General features: G+C 40.2%; 1 protein-coding gene across 1 annotated transcript; it reads right to left on the reverse strand.

The window, feature by feature from the left end:
• Positions 1–3,659: 3,659 nt before the first annotated feature.
• Positions 3,660–20,122, reverse strand: LOC140238435 (pinopsin-like). Its single transcript, XM_072318661.1, has 5 exons — positions 19,666–20,122; positions 19,154–19,348; positions 11,231–11,364; positions 5,778–6,017; positions 3,660–4,061 (listed from the first exon to the last, which is right to left on the reverse strand). The coding sequence occupies exons 1-5, from the start codon at positions 20,120–20,122 to the stop codon at positions 3,660–3,662; spliced, it is 1,428 nt and encodes a 475-aa protein (XP_072174762.1).
• Positions 20,123–21,214: the final 1,092 nt, after the last annotated feature.

Here is a 21,214-nt window from a genome sequence, read left to right on the forward strand (position 1 = left end):
TATTAAAAAGCCAGCATCTCACATTAAATTCACAATAATTTCATGGTAGATTCAGAACGGTACGAATATACAGTCATTGTTAGGAGTTATTTCATTTCATTTGTATTCCACTGCCAATCTTTATTGACGGGGCTTCGCGTGAACCGTAGCTCTCAGATATATATGGGGTTTATTTTCCCAGTGACTTGTGGCCTACAGTACAGGGACCCGGTTTCATAAAGCTGTTTGTAAAGTTACGCACGACTTCACGAACGACTTAAATGAGACAAGCCAAGTGGGTTTCCTCATCAATGTTAATTTCAATAGCTAAAGTTGAAATTTGCAGATGATAAGGATTACTAGTATTCTTACATGTTAACATAAGTTTTTAGTTGAAAGTGTATTATTTCCCCCAATGTTGATGAATATTCACATACAGTCGTACTTTGTTAAAACGTAAGGAAAAGATGGGCACACATACTGGCACTTCATATTAAAGTCGTTCGTAAAGTCATGCTTGACTTTACGAGCAGCTTTATGAAACATGCTCTAGGAGTAGTACAGTACTAGATTCCACGTCACTCAGGAATACCTTGGCGATTAACACTTCTATATGGAAAAATTGGTCTGTAAGCGAAGATGGTCTGAGGTTGTCGATAGAGGGCGGGAATACTTTGGAAATTGTGACAACACAAGCTTACCCCCTTCGGTCAGTCTCAAGTTGCACCCATTAGCTGAGACACGATCCAAAATTCATGAATTGGGTAGAGAGATCATCGTATATTCTCCTATCTAATTTATAGGGAGAATTCAATCAGGCCAACGAGCAGAACAAAATATTACATGATATTGAGCTCATAATAAACTTTTCGTGGCTTCAATTTTGCAGTGTGCATGGTACCAGGGAAGGAAGAAACGTTTAGAAGTATATAAAACTACTACTAGTAGTATCAAAGAGGAATATCAATGGTTATAGTGACAAAAACAGATTTACTTCGATCCGTGGTTGATTTATTAACAGATTAACGGCAGTCTCGATACACACAGTATAAAATACTTTCAATGAATCGAAACCAGTGAGAAGGACGATTTGTAATTCCTTGTGATTAGAGTTGCTGGTAGGAGTGATGGACGGCTGTCGTTCCTAAGATTTCGTCATTTCCATACCATTCTTTTCAATATCCTGTCTTTCCAGATTGTGTTGGATTTGCTGGGCGTGGTTAATTATCACTAGGTGTAACAGTACGAAATGTCGAACACTCGATATTTAGCAGTGAGTCATTCTCATTGACAAATATTTAGCACAGAAAACTTTGCTGAATATATATATAATAATATTTTTTTTCGTCGAAAGTGCTTAGTCACAACAGCCTTTATAGTTCCCGATTTGGTCAGACGTCAATCTAGATGTTTCGGCGCTCCGGCCCTGCTATGGCATCACTGGGCAAGACATTTCATGCAAAATAAGCCTCTCTACCCACGGGTAAATGTGAACGCGTTATGAAGCTGAACGCTAATGCAGCTGAGTTTAGAATTTAGAATGTAAAAGTCGTACGTGAAACGACAGACCTGGTGGACTGCCATAGTGTTACGCAGTAGAGCGTTTTAAAAATTACGCCGTGGTGGAAAGGCACTTAAAACAACTACATGTATAACTTTGACAATGTATAACATTATTCATTAAGAGTAATATTGCAGTACTACAAATCTTATTTGCGTTAGGATGCACAAACACACAGAAGAGCATAAGAATAGCAATATCAGAAAAGGCGACGATGATTTTTACGACACGAATGGTTACAACGATGAAACATGATGCCAATTATCAATGTTCTTATCATAATTGATATCATTGTATCCATGAGACAGGAGTTGATCGTGTAGGGAGGTCTAACTTTCAGAGCTAGCAATTAAGGCAGCGTACACATCAGACAACTACAAAAAATGTAATGTTCTTCTTGACACTTAGATCTTCTAACGAAGATTTTCACCAACATTTTTAAAGCGTTAAAGTTCAAGTCTCTGAGGAGTATACAAATATAGGATACTATGCATCCTTGTGAAAACGTTGTCATTATAAGCAAGATATTATATGATAATGTAATATTTTTTAATCATGTTAAAGTAAGTCCAGAGCAAAATAAGAACTTCTCAATGACATCTCTTTTATTGCATGACAAGGACTATTTTTTGAATTATGATTTGAAATAATCAATAATTTCTGATTATTTCCTTTGTTTTTGTGGCATGTTTAATCGCAAAATATCTGAAATTGCTGAACTCGTTTTTGCGATCAAAGTATACACAATCATGTCCAAATTCATGTGATTCAGCATCAGCAATTGGCAAATATATGGACAAGAACTAAAGCTATTGTAGAAATGTGAGCAAAATATCATCTCAACATCAATAATGAATATTTTGTACAACAAGTCTATTAGAGGCACAGTGTGACCGATATCACTGTGTCACAAAAATATCAAAAGTACTGTACAATTCTATAAATTCAATATTTTTGTCCTATGTGGTTGACACAGTCATTGTTTTGTATTTGAGGCTTTACTCTGGTCATAAATGTCAACTTTATCACCAACTGGGCATTCCCTCGCAGGAATACTTGATGATGTCCAGCTGGTATACAAGACCTGGCCCTGTCTTATAAAGCTTGTGATAGAAATCAATCTATCGCAACCTGTGATTGATTGCAATTCTCCGTCTTAATTTCAATCACAACTTTTTTATAAGATGGATTTGCATTCAATCGTAAAGTTGTGATTGATTCGAATCAGTCACAAATCTTTATAAGACGGGACCCAGAATCTTGTCCAGAATTACAAACAGACATCAGAAGAATCGTCATTTCAAGAAGATGTGCTACCCGCTGTTCCTGGCCAGCTTGACTGAATCAGCAAGGGTTTCTTAGAAACAATAATTATTACTTATACAGGAGATTTTGGTGGAAATGTTCAATTACTCCGATTACAAATACAAAAAAGCGTGCACGTGGCAAAGTGTTTCTTATAGATTCCATGCATTTGTAACAATAGAAACACAAACTCACCAGTCATAATGTATAATGGAAACCAGAAAACTATTACAAATACAAAAAAAAAACCAAACAAACAACGTGCACGTGGCAGGGTATGTGTCTTATAGATTCCTGCGTTTGTGGCAATAGAAACACAAGCTCATCAATCATAATGTGTAATGTAAATCAGAAAACTAAAATTCGCCAATGGTCTATTTGTCCTTCTGCTGTCCTGGCATGTACAATGTTCTTTTCAGTTCTGCTCTTTCATTTGGAGTTCTTCAAATTGTCATCATTTCTCATTGCCAAAGTCGATCTTTTTACAAATCATTTTCATCCTAGTTTCACGAAACTCCGTGCTATATGGATAAACGATAATTTTCCAGGGTGGAAATAATTCTGTGCGTTCCTACAGACCAGTTGGATATTTTCTTTGCCGGAGAAGCGTGCGCATCCAAGAAGAGATCATGACTGTTTACCTCGACCAAATGCCATCTGTATTGCCCAGTTTGACTTCAAAAATACATACTACTGTTTGTAAGTTCTTTGTTCTTCCAACCAATACTTGCACATATTCAACATCGATTGGATCTCTGCTTCAGTAGCATTGTCACTTGCGGAGGGAACTCTACTTCCAATAATGTCGTCAAGTTCAATCAACCGGAGGAAGGCTCTCTACTTTATTCGTCGTTCGTTTCGACACCTTCGACGCAGCCGTCGTTGACAAGGTCGTCGATCGACTGTCCGGAGCGCCGACTTCACAGCGCTTCACACTCTGAACCTTGGACGACAGCTCGAACACCGTCCCGCTCGCAGATTGGCAGCCGGTATTGTCCCCGTCGTCGGCCGCGTCACCGGCTTCGCCACACGACTGCGGTATGTCGGCCCTTGATGAGACGGTGGGGACGCTAGCTGATACGCGACGTCCTCGTCCCCGGTTCGTAGCCTCCCCGCCGGCGCGATTCCCTCGCTGACCCTGCCGCCCTTCACCTGAGTCTTCTCGGTCGAATGGGTTTTCCCCGCAGAAGACCATATCAATCAAGGCATCTTTAAACTATCGACATGATCAACAAAGACACACATGCACACCCACATACATACGTACATACATACAAACATACATATGAGAGAAATATAGATATATAAAGGGAGAGAGGGGGAGGGAGAGAGAAGAAAATTTGTCATGAAAACAGTTTATGACATCCATGAAGTTGCCATAGGCACTGCAAAAACATAATTCTCTCTGACGCAAGCTGCTACCCATTAGAACCTTTGTCTCTTTATGTCGACTTACAGGCTAATCTTCGCAGATTTATTCCTTCGATCTCCCCCGTCCCATTAAAGGATGATACTGCATAAAGCTGAAGAAAAACTTATTTTCAGGATCTTATAAGTGACGCATTTCTCGAGGGTTACCTGAAATATGTTGTGAAGCATTTGAATCTTTTTTTTTCACTGACAAATAGGAAATTTGGAATCTTCAGTAAATTGATGCTGAAAGTAGCTTCAGAGTTGTTTCTACAACAACGCCCAGTTCTTATCAGATGAAATAAATTGAAGACGTTTTGATTCTGATTTGCACTGAGGGCTGTCCTAATGATGAGTTCCATCTTGATTCTGATAGAGGGTTCAAAAATGTATATAAATGTATGTGTGCGTGTGTGTTAGTGTATGTCTGTCTGTGTCGTTGTTCTTGTTTTTGTTGTTGTTTTCATTACCATGTTTTACTGACACACGGAGTTCAACAAGTAGTGTCTCTAGGCGTAGCATTCTCATTCTCAATTTGTATCTCCTCTGTACTTTAATTATGATTTATATTTACAATGATATGCTTTTATATTACCTACATCATATTCAACAACTCTAGTCGTATCTATTTGGGATTACGCTATTTAAACATGAATTCATTTGAGTGATCAATGTTTTACGAGCTCTGCTTTACAATGGGTTATTCTTTTCTATCATCATATTTACTTCCCTGTCAACCTTGCAAAAATGCACTATTTTTCTTACTATATGATTCCTTTGTTCATACATTTTGTGATATACTTTGTGATTTACGTGTACTAAACGTATTTTTTACAAATGCGAAAAGATGATATTTGAAATGTATTCTGTCTCTTATGTTTTATTTGTTTGTTGGTGGAAACAAACTAAAATTTCATTGAAGTAAAGTGAAACACTCTGGGTTGTCACTCTTTTGTTTTGACATGTATTACCATGTTGGTGTGCGTGCACTCGGTGAAATCCTTGGACTTGTTGACGATACTGACGGCTTTTACTGCAAAAACCCTCCCTTTATAATCAATATGTATGTTTAATAAGTAACAAATAGGGACAACAACGTCTTCTTGGCCTCTATCACATCGCCAAGAGAGTTGAGAAGAAAGTCGTTAAGAAACAAGAATTTTACGATAAATCTTAAAGATCCTACAAGATTAAAGAAATTGTTAGGTAGTATCTTTGGCTTCTTTGATTTCATCTCAAGATAACACTCATAATAACCTTACTGTCTCAGATCACACCGTTTATGAAGACGTGTAATTACGAAATACCAGGCAAACAAAGAAGTATTTTCATGACAATTTCCTGGCAAATAACCGTGCAACAAAACTTGTCTGAACACAGACATTCCATTATTTTGTGGTGTCTGTGACGTCAATATTGACCCTTCTTCGCTCTGTCCACTTGTCCCGCTACGGGCCAACCTTGGTGGTTGCAAAATGATATTATCATTGACTTCATCTTCTAATGTTTCATTGGTTTTCACCTGTTTGTTCATGAGAAAGTAGATGATGGGGTTGTACACGGTGCAGAGTTTGGCGAAGAAGGGAGGCAGTGTGCCTGCGATCGGCCCCACTTTTGGATTCGTCCCGAAAGACACGTACAGGGAGAAGCCAGCGTAGGGACTCCACGCGACTAGGAAACACCCAACCATGAGTAACACCATCTTGGTGACTTTTCGCTCCGTTTTGGCATCCGATGACCGGGCAGCTGCAGTGCTCGAGATCTGCAATGGAAGCAGACGAAAAGAAAAAGACGTAGCCCACAAGTGCTTGACTGCTTTCAGCACAATGATGAGGTTTCTTGCCTCCTCTGAGACAAAACAGTTTTGAAGCGTGGGGCCTTAATCATTATGCCTTGGTCTACCTTTTTTGCTGCTGGTTATCGCAGAGGATGATAAGATAATTATCCCCTACCCCGGCCCTAAAAATATACAAAGATATTCTTTTAGGACCACTTGAAAGCGCATAATGTTATGTCACTTTGAATAGATATAAAAAAGACGACTTCCGAAATGTCAACGTTCAAATGTCAGGGCATTCTGAAACAAGAGACCAGGTGGTCTAGCACTCACCTGAGTATTGCAGGTTCACCTTCCACGCATTCTTGCAGACTATGATATGAGAAAAATATATCAAACTTGGGGCTTTAGGGGCCTCCATGGTGATGCCAAGGTATATATTCTATCACTCTTCCTATAATACCTGCCAAGTTTGTAGTTTGGCCATGGGTTTTTCAAAAAGAATATGAAGATGTTAAAACGAACCCCAAATTTGGTCCCAGCTCCGAGGGGGCCAATCCTTGATCTGCCATGAACAAATCTGAAAGTGCACTCGATTCACTCAAAACATTTGTGGTTCTATAGAAGATTTTTAAAAGCTTCCCTAATTTGGGGACTCTGCGGGTCGCCTTGGCGTCGGACGGACATGGTGCCCGTTCGCACAAAGTTATATTAATTTACCGTAGAGGTAATGCCTGCTATAGTTTGGTGACAGACTGTACCACGTGCATGATTTTCCTCCACCCCACCCCCACCCCCCTCGAGGCACAACTGGATCTTACATGAACAAACTTTAAAATGCACTTACTAAGCAACGTATTTACACATTTCATGTCTGGTTTATATAGAAGAAGATTTATTTTAAATATTCTCTAATTTGGGGTTCTGGGTCCCCTGCTATGAGTCCCCCCAAGTGGGGCATTGATGTCATGTGCACAGATAACTATCTTATCATTCTAGCAATAATGCCTGTCATGTTTGGTGAAAATGTGAAAATTGGTCCCTAATTTGGTCATCTCCCCCCCCCCCCCATTTAAAGGGGTCCAAAGGGCACCCCGCATAATAATGTCGTGAACACACAGGGAACTGTAGTCATCAATCTACTTACTCATTGCTTTAACTCCCGGTTCTAGAGAAAATTTGTAGAGATTTTCTTTCTAACTTGGAAGCTTACCCTCTTCCCCTCCCCCTGGGCATGATGCACGTTTGAACATAATATTGAGATCCTATCAACCTAAAGATATGCTACCTGCCAAGTTTGGAGAAAATCCGTTACGGGGTTTTCAAGAAGAAGCTGAAATGTCATGCACGACAGATGACGGACGACGGACGCCAGAAGATGAATGACCGCACTAGCTCAAAAAGATTTAGCCTTTGGCTCAGATGAGCTAAAAAAAAGCAACGTTACATGAAACTTACCCGAGTTGATGGAATCAATACCATGCGGGACTGCAGTTGAGTCGGTTTGAATTTCTGCAACTGCTGTTTTTCTCGTGGTCAACATTAATATACCAGGGAAACTGATATTAAGGTACCCTCTCTAATATTTCCCCCCTTTACAAAACTCCACGTTAATCTCCCTCTCCCCATTCATCTTGCACTGTACTTTTTTTTTCCACTTTTACCACCACCACCACCACTAATGTTATACAATACATGTGCTACTTGAATCTTAATCATTCTATAACTATTCCTATATTATACCACAATACGGCCAAGAGTAATTTTGCTTCTATGTTTTTGTTCCTCATCTTGCTTTCCCTAGACCCTGAGTTTCTGTTATATCTGCTCGTAATGATGATGAGAATTATGGCAATAAGAAGATGATCGAAAAAGAGGGTTCGTAACACATTCTGTCCAGACAATAAGCCATCGTCTCGGAAAACCACGAATGTCCACTCCAGACGTGCGAGATTCATTTCACCTCATTAGGCCAAAAAAAAAAAAAAATGGTTTGTTTGCCCTTCGCGACCGACCGAAAATCACGGAAATTTCGGGTCGCGTTTTTTTGTTTTGTTTTGTTTTTTTTTTTTTTGCTCTTTCAAGTTTATTTTTTTTTCCACAAATTTCATCTTCTACAAATTTGTGAATGGTTTTAAACCCAAAATTATCCATTTTAAGCTAGAGAAAGAATACAAAAAAGTCTAAAAATGTTTTTTTTTTTTTTTTTTTTTTTTTTTTCATCTCATCGACCCGTCGTAATTATGTTCGGGCCGCGCGGGTCTACAGGCTACGTTTTATAGCATGCATTGCATGATACAATGTAGCTACCTTTTTGGCTCATATGCGTGCACGCGCACGAAATCCAATCAATGCATGTATATGCACTTAGTACAGGGCTGCACACTGGCGACCAGTTTGCGCTACCTTGCGCATTGGCGCTGCTCACGCACTGCCATGCCATGCAATACATGCAAAGCATGTACAGTGTAACTGCTTTTCGTTTGCTTGCGATCGGCGGTCATGCCAGACAACGCATTTCTGGGTCATTTTACTCACGATCCGATCCCGGCTTCGCAGCAGCGTGACAGTTGACATGTTAGAACTAATTCACTTGTGTCGATTTTTAGAAAAGTAAAAACATATTCGATATTCAGCGATACAGTAAATGGATCTGATTGCGTTCAGTTTCATTTTACACAGTCATTTCACAAATGAATATTTTCATTTGTTCAGAATGATCTCACAATGAAGATAGGCGCAAAAAGGATCACGAAATCGGCCCTTCCGTGTACTTTTTAAGTACGCATGCACAAAATGTGAAGAGATAATACTAGGGAGAAAAAAAAAATCATAAAATCATCGTAGTCCCGCTTACATATTTGAGGTAGAAATCGTCCCAAAAAGGATCATGAATTCGACCGGCTGCATCGTACACCTTTCAAAAGCTCATGTACGAAATGCGAAGAGATTATAGAGGAGAAAAAAAAAAATAAAGGACACATTTGGTACGTGCATCATAAAAGATTACAGCCGAATAAAAATTCATGAAATCAACGCAATCCCGTTGAAATTTGAGGAAATAATAGGCGCAAAAAGGATCTTGAATTCAGTCCTGCATGCCGTGTTGGTTATCAAAACGCATGCACAAATGCGACGAGATTATCGGGAGAAAAATAAAAAACACATTTTTACCCTTCTGGTGCGTGCATTACAAAAGATTACATCCGAAGTAATTAATGAAATCGCCACCGAAACCCGCTGATATTTGAGGTAGAAATAGGCGCAAAAAGGAAAGTGAATTCGGCCGTGTCATATACCTTTTAAGAACGCATGTACGAAATGGGAAGAGATTAGCGGGAGAAAAATAAAGGACACATTTTCATCCCCTTTTGGCGCTTGCATCATATAGATTACAGCCGAGTAGTATTCATGTAAATTTCACAATCCCGTTGAAATTTGAGTAAACAATAATAGGCGAAAGAGAATCTCGAATTCGGCCCTGCATGCAGTGTATAGTTTTGAAAACGCATGCACAAATGCGAAGAGATTATCGGGAGAAAAATAAAGAACGCATTTTCAACCCTTCTGGTGCATGTATCACAAAAGATTACAGCCGAAATAATTAACGAAATATCGCAATCCCGCTGATTTGATGTAGAAATAGGCGCTAAGAGGATCGTATATTCGGCCGTGTCGTATACGCATGTACGAAATGCGAAGAGATTATAGGGAGAAAAATACAGGACACATTTTCAACCCCTTTTGGCCCGTGCATCATAAAGATTACAGCCGAATAATAATTCATAAAATCATCGCAATCCCGTTGAAGTTTGAGGAAACAATAGGCGCAAAAAGAATCCTGATTTTTGGCCGTGTCGTATATCTTTTAAGAACGTATTTACGGAATGCGAAGAGATTATGGGGAGAAAAATAAAGAACGCATTTTCAACCATTCTAGCTGGTGCGTGCATCACAAAAGATTACATCCGAAGTAATTTATGAAATCGTCACAATCCCGCTGACATTTGAGGTAGAAATAGGCGCAAAAAAGTATCATGAATTCGGCCGTGTGGTACATCTTTTAAGAACGCACTTACGAAATTCGAAGAGTTTATCGGGAAAAAATAAAGGACGCATTTTAAACTCCTTTTGGCGCGTGCATCGTAAGATATTACAGCCGAAGTAATTTATGAAATCGTCACAATCCCGCTAATATTTGAGGTGGAAATGGGCGCAAAAATGATTGCGAATTCGGCCCTGCATGTCGTGTACCTTTCAAGAACGCATGCACAAATGCGAAGAGATTATCGGGAGAAAAATAAAGAACCCCTTGTATCGCGTGCATCTGAAAATATAACAGCTAAAATAATTCATTAAATCATCGCAATCCAACTGACCACCAAGAGCAGGTTACGCAGCAAGTTCGTGCGCTGATGGTTAGAAAAAGTCACAAACGCATTTGATACAATCTGATTTTGTTCATTATCATTTTACACTAATTCACAAACAAACATTCCAATTTTTTCCTGTCTTTATTTTTAAATTTCTTGTGCAATAAATAATGCAAGTTTAAAAAATATTAATCTGTAAAATGTACATGAGGGCGGGGGGAACATCCATAAAAAACAAGAAAATAAGTTTGCAAGTCATTTAATGTTTTTTATGTTGTCGTTGTTGACCGGTAAATTTTCTGTTTGGACCTGTAAAAAATGGTAAAACGGGGCATTTACCGGTCCGACAGAAACAGGTCGGACCGGCAGAAAAAATGAGTTAGTGTGCAGCCCTTCACAAGATGGCTACTTTTGCAGCATCCGTTACCAGCTGTCATGGCACCAAAACTGTTTGGAGTTCAGTTGCCAGCATCTCACTGGAAGGTACTCTTTTGGAGCTGATTGCAAAATTTAACAAATATGAACGTTATAAGTGTTTGTCAGTGAGTGTTTTCATGCCTCGCGTACCGGGCCCTGGCAAGACGTAAATTTGAATGAATCTCTTGGAGTTTTGAGTGCATAGACATGGAAAAAAGGGTACCCTGTATTAAAAAACAAAACAAAAAAACAAAACAAAACAACGACCTACCGACCCTCTTGGGTTTGACAATTAAGGGCAAACAAACAATTTTTTTTTTGGCCTATGTTAAAGCTTTGCACCTCGGCCAAAGAGGAAAGGGGAACATAATATCATAATTAATGATCATCACGTATCGAAATGCGTACCTTAGCAACAGCATAGATGAGAAGGGCATAAGAGGCGATGATGATGAACAAGGGAATAGCCAGGATACCGATGAAAATGAAGACAATGTACGCCGAGTCCCCTGGCTTCTTGGAATTCCAGGCGATGCCGCAGGCTGTTGAAGTACACGAGATAAGTGAAATTATTGGTAGTTGATCGGGTGTACAGAAGGGCCTTTACTGTCTTGAAACTGTGTGAGATTTTACCAAGGAGCTTCGACACCAAAGTACCGACCTACTAGGCGCGGTCAGACTGGCAAAAGATCGAGAAGTTTAAGATCGCGATCTTTAAGATCTCGAAGTTTTGCCAGTGTGACCGCATGACAAAAGATCGGGAAGACTTCCCGATCTTAAACTTCGCGATCTTTTGCCAGTCTGACCGCGCCTACTTACTAACTTAAGTTATTCTCCCTCTCCCTCTCCCTTCCCTTCTTTCGTACCCATTTTGTACATATCCATAATCTTTCTCTTTGTCCGTTTGCTACAGTTCTCCTTTTGTGTGTGTGTGGGGGGGGGGGGGGTGTTCATTGAAAAAAGCAAGGCTCGAAGTGCTGATGAATCCGGTAAAAACTCTATGACTAATAATATAAAGACGGAGCAGTCGCCTTCTAGAGCTGTCATAGAGCTACATGTTTCTGTCAATGAATGTTAATAATTAGGCCTACAAGATTTTTTTTTCTTTTCCGCTGCTGGATCTCTCTCAACTTCGTCTGTCGGCAGAATTCGGCTAATCCTTCATAATATGTTAATTCAGGTGGGGTATTTATTTGTCTTGATGTAGCCACATTTCCAGTGCAGTGAGCATCTTTTTCTTTTGCTTCAGTTGAACAGGTAAAATGAAGGGGAATGCCACTAGACATTTCTATAAATGTTATTTTCTTTACATAGCTGGATGAGGTAAGAAAAAAAAAAACGGTTAGCAGTTCTCTGGGTATAGGTGATCTGCTATACGGAGTATTTCATCATTGTTCGTAACGGGTAGTCTAAATGGTGCATACTCAGATCTTTAACGCATCCCTACCAAAGCCTTCCTCCCCCACCTATACCAGTAATGATTTTTGCTATCCAACGTTACCCTCCTTACCCTTTCTAAAGATCATGCGACATCATTGTTCCGTCGTTTAATGTCAATATTAACATCTACTGCTCTTGGACATTATTTTGACGTGCTTTACGAAATAAAACCCGGGGGTATAGGGGACCGACATAAATCATACTAACTGTTCTCACGCACAAGTGATTCTGCGCACTTGTGGACATACGATAAGCCCTGGTCACAACTCGCCGTTCGTGCTTTTAGTCTGTACGTCTTTGGCGGATGCCACGGCATTCACGTTTTTCCTGAAAACGTGGGGAGGGAGTGACTAGAGCAGGGAGGAAGTACGCCAACGCACGACACTCGCACTGTTGCGCAGGGTGTAAGTACGTGGCCCGCACGCCACGTCTGGCTGTGAGGGGTTACGTGCATCGTACGTTGTGCACGTGGTAAGTGAGTTGTACGTGCTTACAACGTACAATCTCCGTGCGATTGCCATGTTATCTTGCGGCGGCTGTAATTACACGTGCTGCTCACGTATGGTATCCCTACTCTCTCGCATGTTGTAAGTGCGTGCAAGTGCGATTATTTTCTTTTTCCGTCAGATGTTGGGGATAGGCCTATAGGACCACCTTCCGAGGTTCTTCTGATGTGTAATCATACGTCTTCTTCATACGTTTACATGGTAGTTTCACCTTCTGTGTGCCATATTTATTTCATGTCCATAGGTTTATGTGTGTATATTTGATTCAATGACAGAGAAAGGGTTAATACATCAGATATAAATACAGAGTGTTTACAATGACATTCTATAACATAATTTTGGTTTAGATATATAGCCTAATACATTGTCACTGGAAATGAGCTGAGAATTGACTTTTGTTATTTCAGATGCATATTATGATTTGCTGTTATGAAGTCTGCCATCTTTACAACCAGTTTCAGAGGTGACCAATGGTGCATTTCAGCCAGCCAGGCATATTTTGAGCTAGATTAAAAGCATGTTGCTGGAACGATGAATGTAGGCCTATGGTTTTGCAGTTTTCTCTGAGTCTGAAAGAGTCACGTTTGCAATTTACAAGTATGTATGTAATGTAATATTGTCATCATAGCCATTCCTTCTTTGCTTAATTTCAAAATATATACACATTCTCAATTTCAGCTTAACTGAGAATTGTACAAACTTTATCCCTATTCTACAAAAACAATGATGACCAATGCATTTTAACCAAGCTTGTGCAACTCTTAAATGTAAAAAACAAGATTCAGAACTCAAAAAACCTGCTCACTATGCACTCACAACTCAAGATTTCTAAATACTTCAAGCAGTTTTTGACTATCTCTTAATGTTCTGCAAAATAACATATATATATATATATATATATATATATATATATATATATATATATATATTAACAACCATGAACATTTCTTATCGCCCGCCAGGCAGAGAGGTCCTATAGCATGACATTTTGGTTTGTAGAGATTTGAAAGCTCTTTCATATGATTAAACAATCATTTTTGTGTATGCAATTTTTTCGAGCCCACAAACCTTATAGGGCATTTCTGCCCGGTAGGTGAAGTATATAGAACAGTTCGAAAACCTAATTGCCAACATCTTGGAGACGAAATGATGACACTAGCTCCTCCGTCGGCTCGGCTTGTGTACATTGCATAAATGAGTGCGCACAACCTGCGTTGTAAGTGCGGAGCAAGTGCTTATTCGGTACGATCTGCGTGCTCTATTGAAGAGTTGAACTCACGAAGTGCCGAATAAGCACGGACTACGCACTTATCACGTGCTCAACACGCACGCGCTACGTGCGCAGTCCGTCGAGCAAGTGACGGTGGAAAAAATTTAAAAAACGCACGGAGTCAGTGCGTTGTATGCACGTTTACTGTAGAGAGCACGTACGTTGCCCGTACTTTAATAGGGTGAATCCGTAGCCCGAACGCAGCGAAACTTCCTCGTGTCCTAAAAGTGCTACGGCGTGTCCGCGTGCTCCAAAATCCGTACTGAGGAGGTACTTACTACGTACGGATCTCCAAATTTTGCCCACGTTTTTGCAAGTAGACAGCACGCACTTGCAAGTACGGCGAGTTGTGACCGCGGCTATATTCCGACATGAAGACATAACTACACGCTCCAGTTTCAGACAGTGTACACAGCAGTGAAGGTTTGTTAGTGTGGCGTCACACTGTCCCTAAATTGACACAAGATGGCAATACAACTATGGCATTGTCAATTTCATGCGAAGTTGGCCCCGAACTTGGTCAACAACCGAGCAACAGCCAAAGCGAGTTCGATGCTTACAGAAGGACACACGATAGCAACAGAAACATACCCGAACGCTACACGAAGATGTAAACTTTTATATAGGAATTTACCGAAGGACACACGAAGGCCACGCGATGGCTACACGACGCCGTATTGATATTAGGACGCGTTTGTTTGAACTGTATAGTAGGTCATGAAGATGTGACGAGACCTCCCGATGGTATGACCGACCGTACGCGTTGGAAATGGAGTTGCTGATCGCATACTAGTGTTTAGGAGCAGGACATACATTTCAACTTTAACATGCCACCAAATTGCGGGTGCATGTTACGAGCTAGACACCCACGAGTCATACAGCTCACGAGTCATACTACCCACGAGTCACACAACCCAGGAATTATACAGCTCACGAGTCATACAGCCCTCTAGCTAAGCATTGAGTGTACAAGATCCACGAGTTCGACATCAAGCATAATTATATGATAGAAAAATAGAATAGTTAGGTCTATACGGTCCACGAGCTAGACACTAGGCAAATAAGGCCATCGTGTTTAGTTAATGGGACATATGACTAGTCTATATGACTGTCTAGTTCTTGGGATGACAAATCCCCCCTCCCTTCCCGGCAGGAGAGGCAGGGGTAAGAATCTGGCTGGTGTTGTGGTTATTACTGTTATTGTCATTATTATCATTATCAATCAATGAATACGAAGACAAATAGAAATAATAGTAATGATAGACATAAAGTAATCGCGATCATCATTGCCACCTGCACTATCAAATTGTCATTGATTCTTTAAGAACTCGTGCAATAAGTTAAGGTCCCTGTTACCTGTAATGTTTCAATAGCAGAGATTACATAGGAATAACAGTATTATAAAGAAAAGGACGATCTTTTCTTGTTCATTTCATAAGCTTCCATGTATAAAGCTTATGAAATAGCTTACGTGGACACTAATCGTTTTCGATGCACTCTGTTTTAATCATCGAAAATGCGTAATTACGGACGATACTTGAACTTGAAGGAAAGTAGACTTACACTTTTATACAGTTTTGTCACTTTTTGGGTTATTTTTCAAAGTCATCAGATCATGTAACCTTGTTCTAACGATTTTGCTAGCAGTCGTTCTTCTTCATTACCCCCTTTTCCCTTTTTTTTTTCTTCTCCAAGAACCTCCTCCTCCTCCTCCTCCTTTCACCTAGATTTCTATTCTCTTCTTCATCTCATTATCTCTGCTTCCTCCTCTTCTTCCTCCTCCTCCTACTTCTTGTTTGTCTTTGTCATTCTCCTTTTTTGTTCAAAGTTTAAGGCTGAACCATTCGATCCCAGATTAATCGAATCCATTCATTTCTAAATCAAAAGAGTTTATTCCTAAATAAATTATTAATCGGATTTTTACTTTTCCTATTTTTTTTCTCTCTGTATCATCGAGTAGGCCCTGTTCTTTTCATTTCAAGACCTTCTCACTTTCTCATTGAAAACATAAAATTTAGTCAAGTGGTCAACATGTAATGTATGGAGAAAATGTTTTACTGTAATAGTGTTGAGGGTCAAAATTGCAAAAACAATTTGTAAAGGAAGGCGAAATGGGAGTAGTCCAACAGGCCATAGACTGCATGCAAATTAAGGCAAATACAAATACACGGCATAGAGAAATGAGATAAATTTTACTTGTGAAAGGAGGTGCTTTGCCTGAGAAAGTTGCTCATCATGTGCTACGAGGTGCATCCAAAGAAGGAACTGAATTGTGATGAATTTATTGTGATTAAAACTAAGGGGGGGGGGGGTAACACACGTATCTGTTCCTTAAAATTGTTCTGACTTATAGGAAGATGCTCATAGGCTGGGATTTTATACGTCAACGTTGCCATGATACATGGGAAAAGCTTGAGCGACTCAAGTTAGGCTATCTTCGCCGACACCATGTGGTCCCACCTCGATATCATCCTACTACAATAAGCCAGTTAGTAGTTCTACTTTGTGCATGAGCAGAAAGAGGTCATTCGTACCAAGACGCATGATGGTTTTTAAATTTACGGAGATAAGCATCTGTCATATAATGATTATTCATGCAATCCTTGTAAATGATTCTTGCCAGTACATCCACCTGACAGCAAACCTGGTATTTGGCAATACGAATAAACACATGTTTTAATGCGTTCAATATAAAACAAAGAAATGGATGCTTCCCCCAGGGTTGTTTGACGGACCATTCTGGTCACCTGGTCTCACTATACAAGATCATTATTTGTTTAACACGAATTCCATGAATTGTTACGCCGGGCATACTTACCGGTACGCATTATGTTGCTTTGAATACGAGTGAAGTGCCTAACCAACTGAGAAAAAAAAGATCACTTGTACTAACGTGCACATGAGCTAATTACCAATTGGCTTATACGTGCTTATACGATGGCTACTTTTCGGCATTGCAAGAGCAGGGAGGTGTTAAAGAGATGGAGTGGCAACTCTTCGTAATTCATGCAAACACATGTTTGGGTTCAAGGCGTTACAATGGGATGTCTAGCATTCCATTACGCTTTGAAGTCATGCTCGGCACCGCTCTAGTTGCAAGACGAAGTTCGGAGACGAAGAACGCATTTCACCTTTCGTTGAATTACAAGCTTTATTTCACCGCAAAATTTTAGATGAAATACTCGAATTGATTTAGAATAGTATAGGAAAGAATTCAATATTATTAACATATATTTCTAGTTTCTTCGTAATTCGCAAATCGAAAGGAAATAAAAATTAGGCCCTCTTAAAAACCTAATTTTTTCTATAATGCGCACATTTCCGCATGTTAATTTTCTATCTGTTAATAAGGGGATATTTTGATCTTTCAAATAAAGTACTCCGTTAAAGCGTGTTCCAGCGTGTTTTTAAACTATTTGCTGTTAAAATTGTGAGTTTTACACTGCATTTTGATTCGCTGCTCCAATTCAAGGTACAAAATTCATTGTTGCCATCACATTGAAAGAGAGAGCGAATTGCAGTAGGAGCAAATATTTCTAGATATGAGAGCGCTAGTCCCGATTATTGATGCTCTCTTTTGTCAAAGCACATGGGTAACACCTGTAGTTGAACGCATAACTTCTCGGCGGTGCCGCGCATGACTTCAAAGGAGAGCTTCAGTTGCCTCTCCTTCTTCTAGCACCTCCCTGGCAAGAGCTTCAAGTAGGCCTACGTTGTCGTGTTGCCTTCCTAAGACAATCGGGCAGCTTCTCGTTTCCTTTGCATTGTCTAGTGAAGCGAAAAATGCCCGATGGCACCGATGGTAAAGCCGACGATGACACGATTTGACACAGTGACCTCACGATGGCCATCCGAAGGACAAAATGGACACCCGAACTCAACACGAAGACAAACCATCGTAAGGTCTTCGGGCAATTCTGCGAAAGATTCTTCCACAGCTCACGAAGTTGCTGTTGGAGCCTGAGAAACTCCACCGACGCTTATATGATGGTTTAGAATGCACTCATGAATGACCGGATGTTCTTACCATCACAGCCAAAATTGAACATTTCCTTTTCCTTTTCTTCATCTTTGCTCAATCATTTGGAGATAATAAGTCGACTAACAATTTTATCGTTGCGCACTACAGATGTTTGGAGATATGTGCAGTGTATAAAGTTTACAATGAGCATTCATGTACCAGCCGAGGTAAAGCAGGCGTCAAATACTGTCCCGAGATTGAGCAAAGATGGAAACAGAATAAAAAAGTCTTCAAATACGGCCCTAATTGTGTAGGTCTATCGGGTCATTCATTGGGGCATCTTGAGCCTCCTACGACCACCGGTAGAGTTTCTCGGGCTCCAGAAACAACTCCGTGAGCGGTGGCAAAATCTTCGCGTAGTCACTGCGTTTCCTTCGTCAGTCCTTCATAAAGATCCACATCTTAGTGTAGCCTTTGCGTGTGGTGTGGGTGCCATCATGTGACCTTTCGTACTTACTTTGGCTCTTGATTGGCTTTTGACCATGTTCGGGGCCAATTTCGCACGAAAAAAAAAAAAAAAACACCTCCATACTCGTATTACCATCCTATGTCAACTTCAGGACAATGTGACGCCATATTTACGACGTATCAATATGAGACCGTTCGGATATGATGTATCTTCTCCATGCGTCACACTGTCCCGTTCGATGTTGGACAAAGATGAACACACGATAAAGGAAATGATCAAATTTGGCTTTGATCGTAGAAACATCGGATTATTCATGACGGCATCTTAAAGCCATCCTATAAGCGCCAGTGGATCGAGTTTCTCAGGCTGCTAACAAGAGAGCATACTTGCTTTTGTTTTTGATTGGTCTTTAACCTGGTTTGCGGCTAAAGTTGAAAATGTCATATTTGTATGATCATCTTGTGTCAATTTCGTGGACAGTGTGACGCCAACCTAAACAATACGTTACTTGAACAAAGTGACGCTCAAACAATAACTGAATTCGTGTTCTTTCGTTTCGATATATACTGCATATTCAAACAATGCGTTCGTACATGCATTTAGACACACGCAGAAATAAGATGGAGTGAACCGTTTAGCGAAATTTTACTGTGAATGGCCGCTAGGTTTGTCGATCGTTACTCACCTGTTCCCGGTCCTTCGTATGTGAACGAACTCCAGCCGAAGAACGGCGGTAGACACATGACAAGCGAGTAGAGCCAGGTCAGGCAAATTAGGGCAGCGGCCATGCCATGGGTCAGTTTCTGAGCCGTGAATGGCCGCACTACCAGTAGACAGCGGTGCATGGACACCAGGGCAAGAATCACAATTTGCTCGCAACCTGTAATCAAAAGGGTCAATTGACATTGTGCAAGTCACGTCATAATGAGACAAGGTCGCTATACAGCTGACTAACATTACTGTGCTTAATTTTGCACACTTGTAAATGTGTCAGTGACCATGAGTTTCTTTGTAGACGTTTATGCATTTATTTTTGTTTCTTTCCTTTCTTTCGTTGTTGTTGTTTTTCCCATAGGTATCACCGCGAATAGATCGATGTTTTTCATTTGTGTTTATTAAGGCACCAACAGTGCAGAGAGATAACATTCGGTGTCAAAGGTTTCGTGTCAGAACGGGTGGTCTTAGATTCCCACTTACCTGCAACCATGACCAAAAATGCATACAAGGTGCAACCAAGGTCGCCGTACAGCCATCGGCCGGCCACGTTGGAGGCGAAGGTGAATGGTGACGCAAGGCATGACACGATCAGGTCACTGAGGCTGACGTTGAAGAGGAAGCTGTTGATTGGGATCCGTAGCGACGAGTACCGAAAGAAGAGCACAATCACGATGCCGTTGTTTAGTATTCCGAAGATGGTCAGTAAACCCGTGTAGACGGCGAGAAAGTCGTAGGTGGAGCGTGAGACGGGCACCACCAGGGTGCTTGGACCAACGGTCGTCTCGTTGACGAGGTCAGTGGCAGAGCGCATAGCGGAAATCATGTGTAGCATCGACGCAGAGTTCAGCGAAGGAGACGTGTGACCCTGGCTCGAGGAAAGGGCATCGAATCGTGGAAGTGATTTAACTTCTAATGAACTCGTGACCGACGTGTTCATGGTTCATGACAACGGATAGAATGCTACCCTGTGACAGGAATGAAATGAATTAGGGGAAAACAGATTATTACACGTATGGCTTAGGATACAATCTTGCTTCATACCATTATGCTATAATGTATCATTCATGAAGAAAAAAAAAGAAGAAATTTTGCTACTTCAGAGGAAAAGAAATGGGGAATAGCGTATTTTGCAACTGGCATATTCTAGTTCATGATCACGATGATGAGTAGATGTAACTCAGGCGATGAGAGTGTTCACAGAATTCTAGGGTTCGATATCAATAAGAGCATACGTATGTAATGGACAACTATATAATTCCTGGAATTATAGACACGAAATTCTTGCATGTTCATGTCATTAATCATGAAATCTGAACCAACATGAAAAACTCCTATCAAACAAAACATAATAAACAACGTTCCGCTAAAATTTCGTTGAAAACGATCAGCGAAATGCTTAATTTTAGGTGCTTTTGTGCATAACTAATTAGACGAAACGATTATATATTTTTTTCCCTGGAAAGTCTCATCATTAAAGGTTTTTATGACAGATATACATTAAAAACTGCAAAAACACATACTGGTCCATGGGCAGCAACATTACTCAAACCCACTTCTCATTAGTTTCAGTTTCAGTAAGTTTTATTTCTCCACTTGTACATAACGGAAAATAAGTATCACAATATCAAACATATTATTCACAAGTCATGAAAATATAAACAAAAATTAGCATTACAAATGTATAATCATGTGAAATAATACATAAATATCATTACAGATCTTTAAGTGTACAGGTGGAGGAGACCGTTATCATAAGCAAAACGCTTGACTAGGACAACGTAACGGCCTCTGAACATAATATGCCTTGTAACAATTTTTTATTTAACTAAAGGGAGGAAGGGTTATTATACGATACTTTGCTATATTATCAAAAAACTAGAACAGTTTAAAATGAAAACGTGTAAATGCAGGCAATCCCACAAGTCTTATCAAAAATAATGGATTGATTACCCGTGACCTATACTTAAAGGGCAGGCACTCGCTGAAGAGACGCCACTGCAGCGGTTGTAGACCGCATCACTCCGCATGC

Source organism: Diadema setosum, chromosome 1 (genome assembly GCF_964275005.1).
Source record: "Diadema setosum chromosome 1, eeDiaSeto1, whole genome shotgun sequence".
NCBI lineage: Eukaryota > Metazoa > Echinodermata > Echinoidea > Diadematoida > Diadematidae > Diadema > Diadema setosum.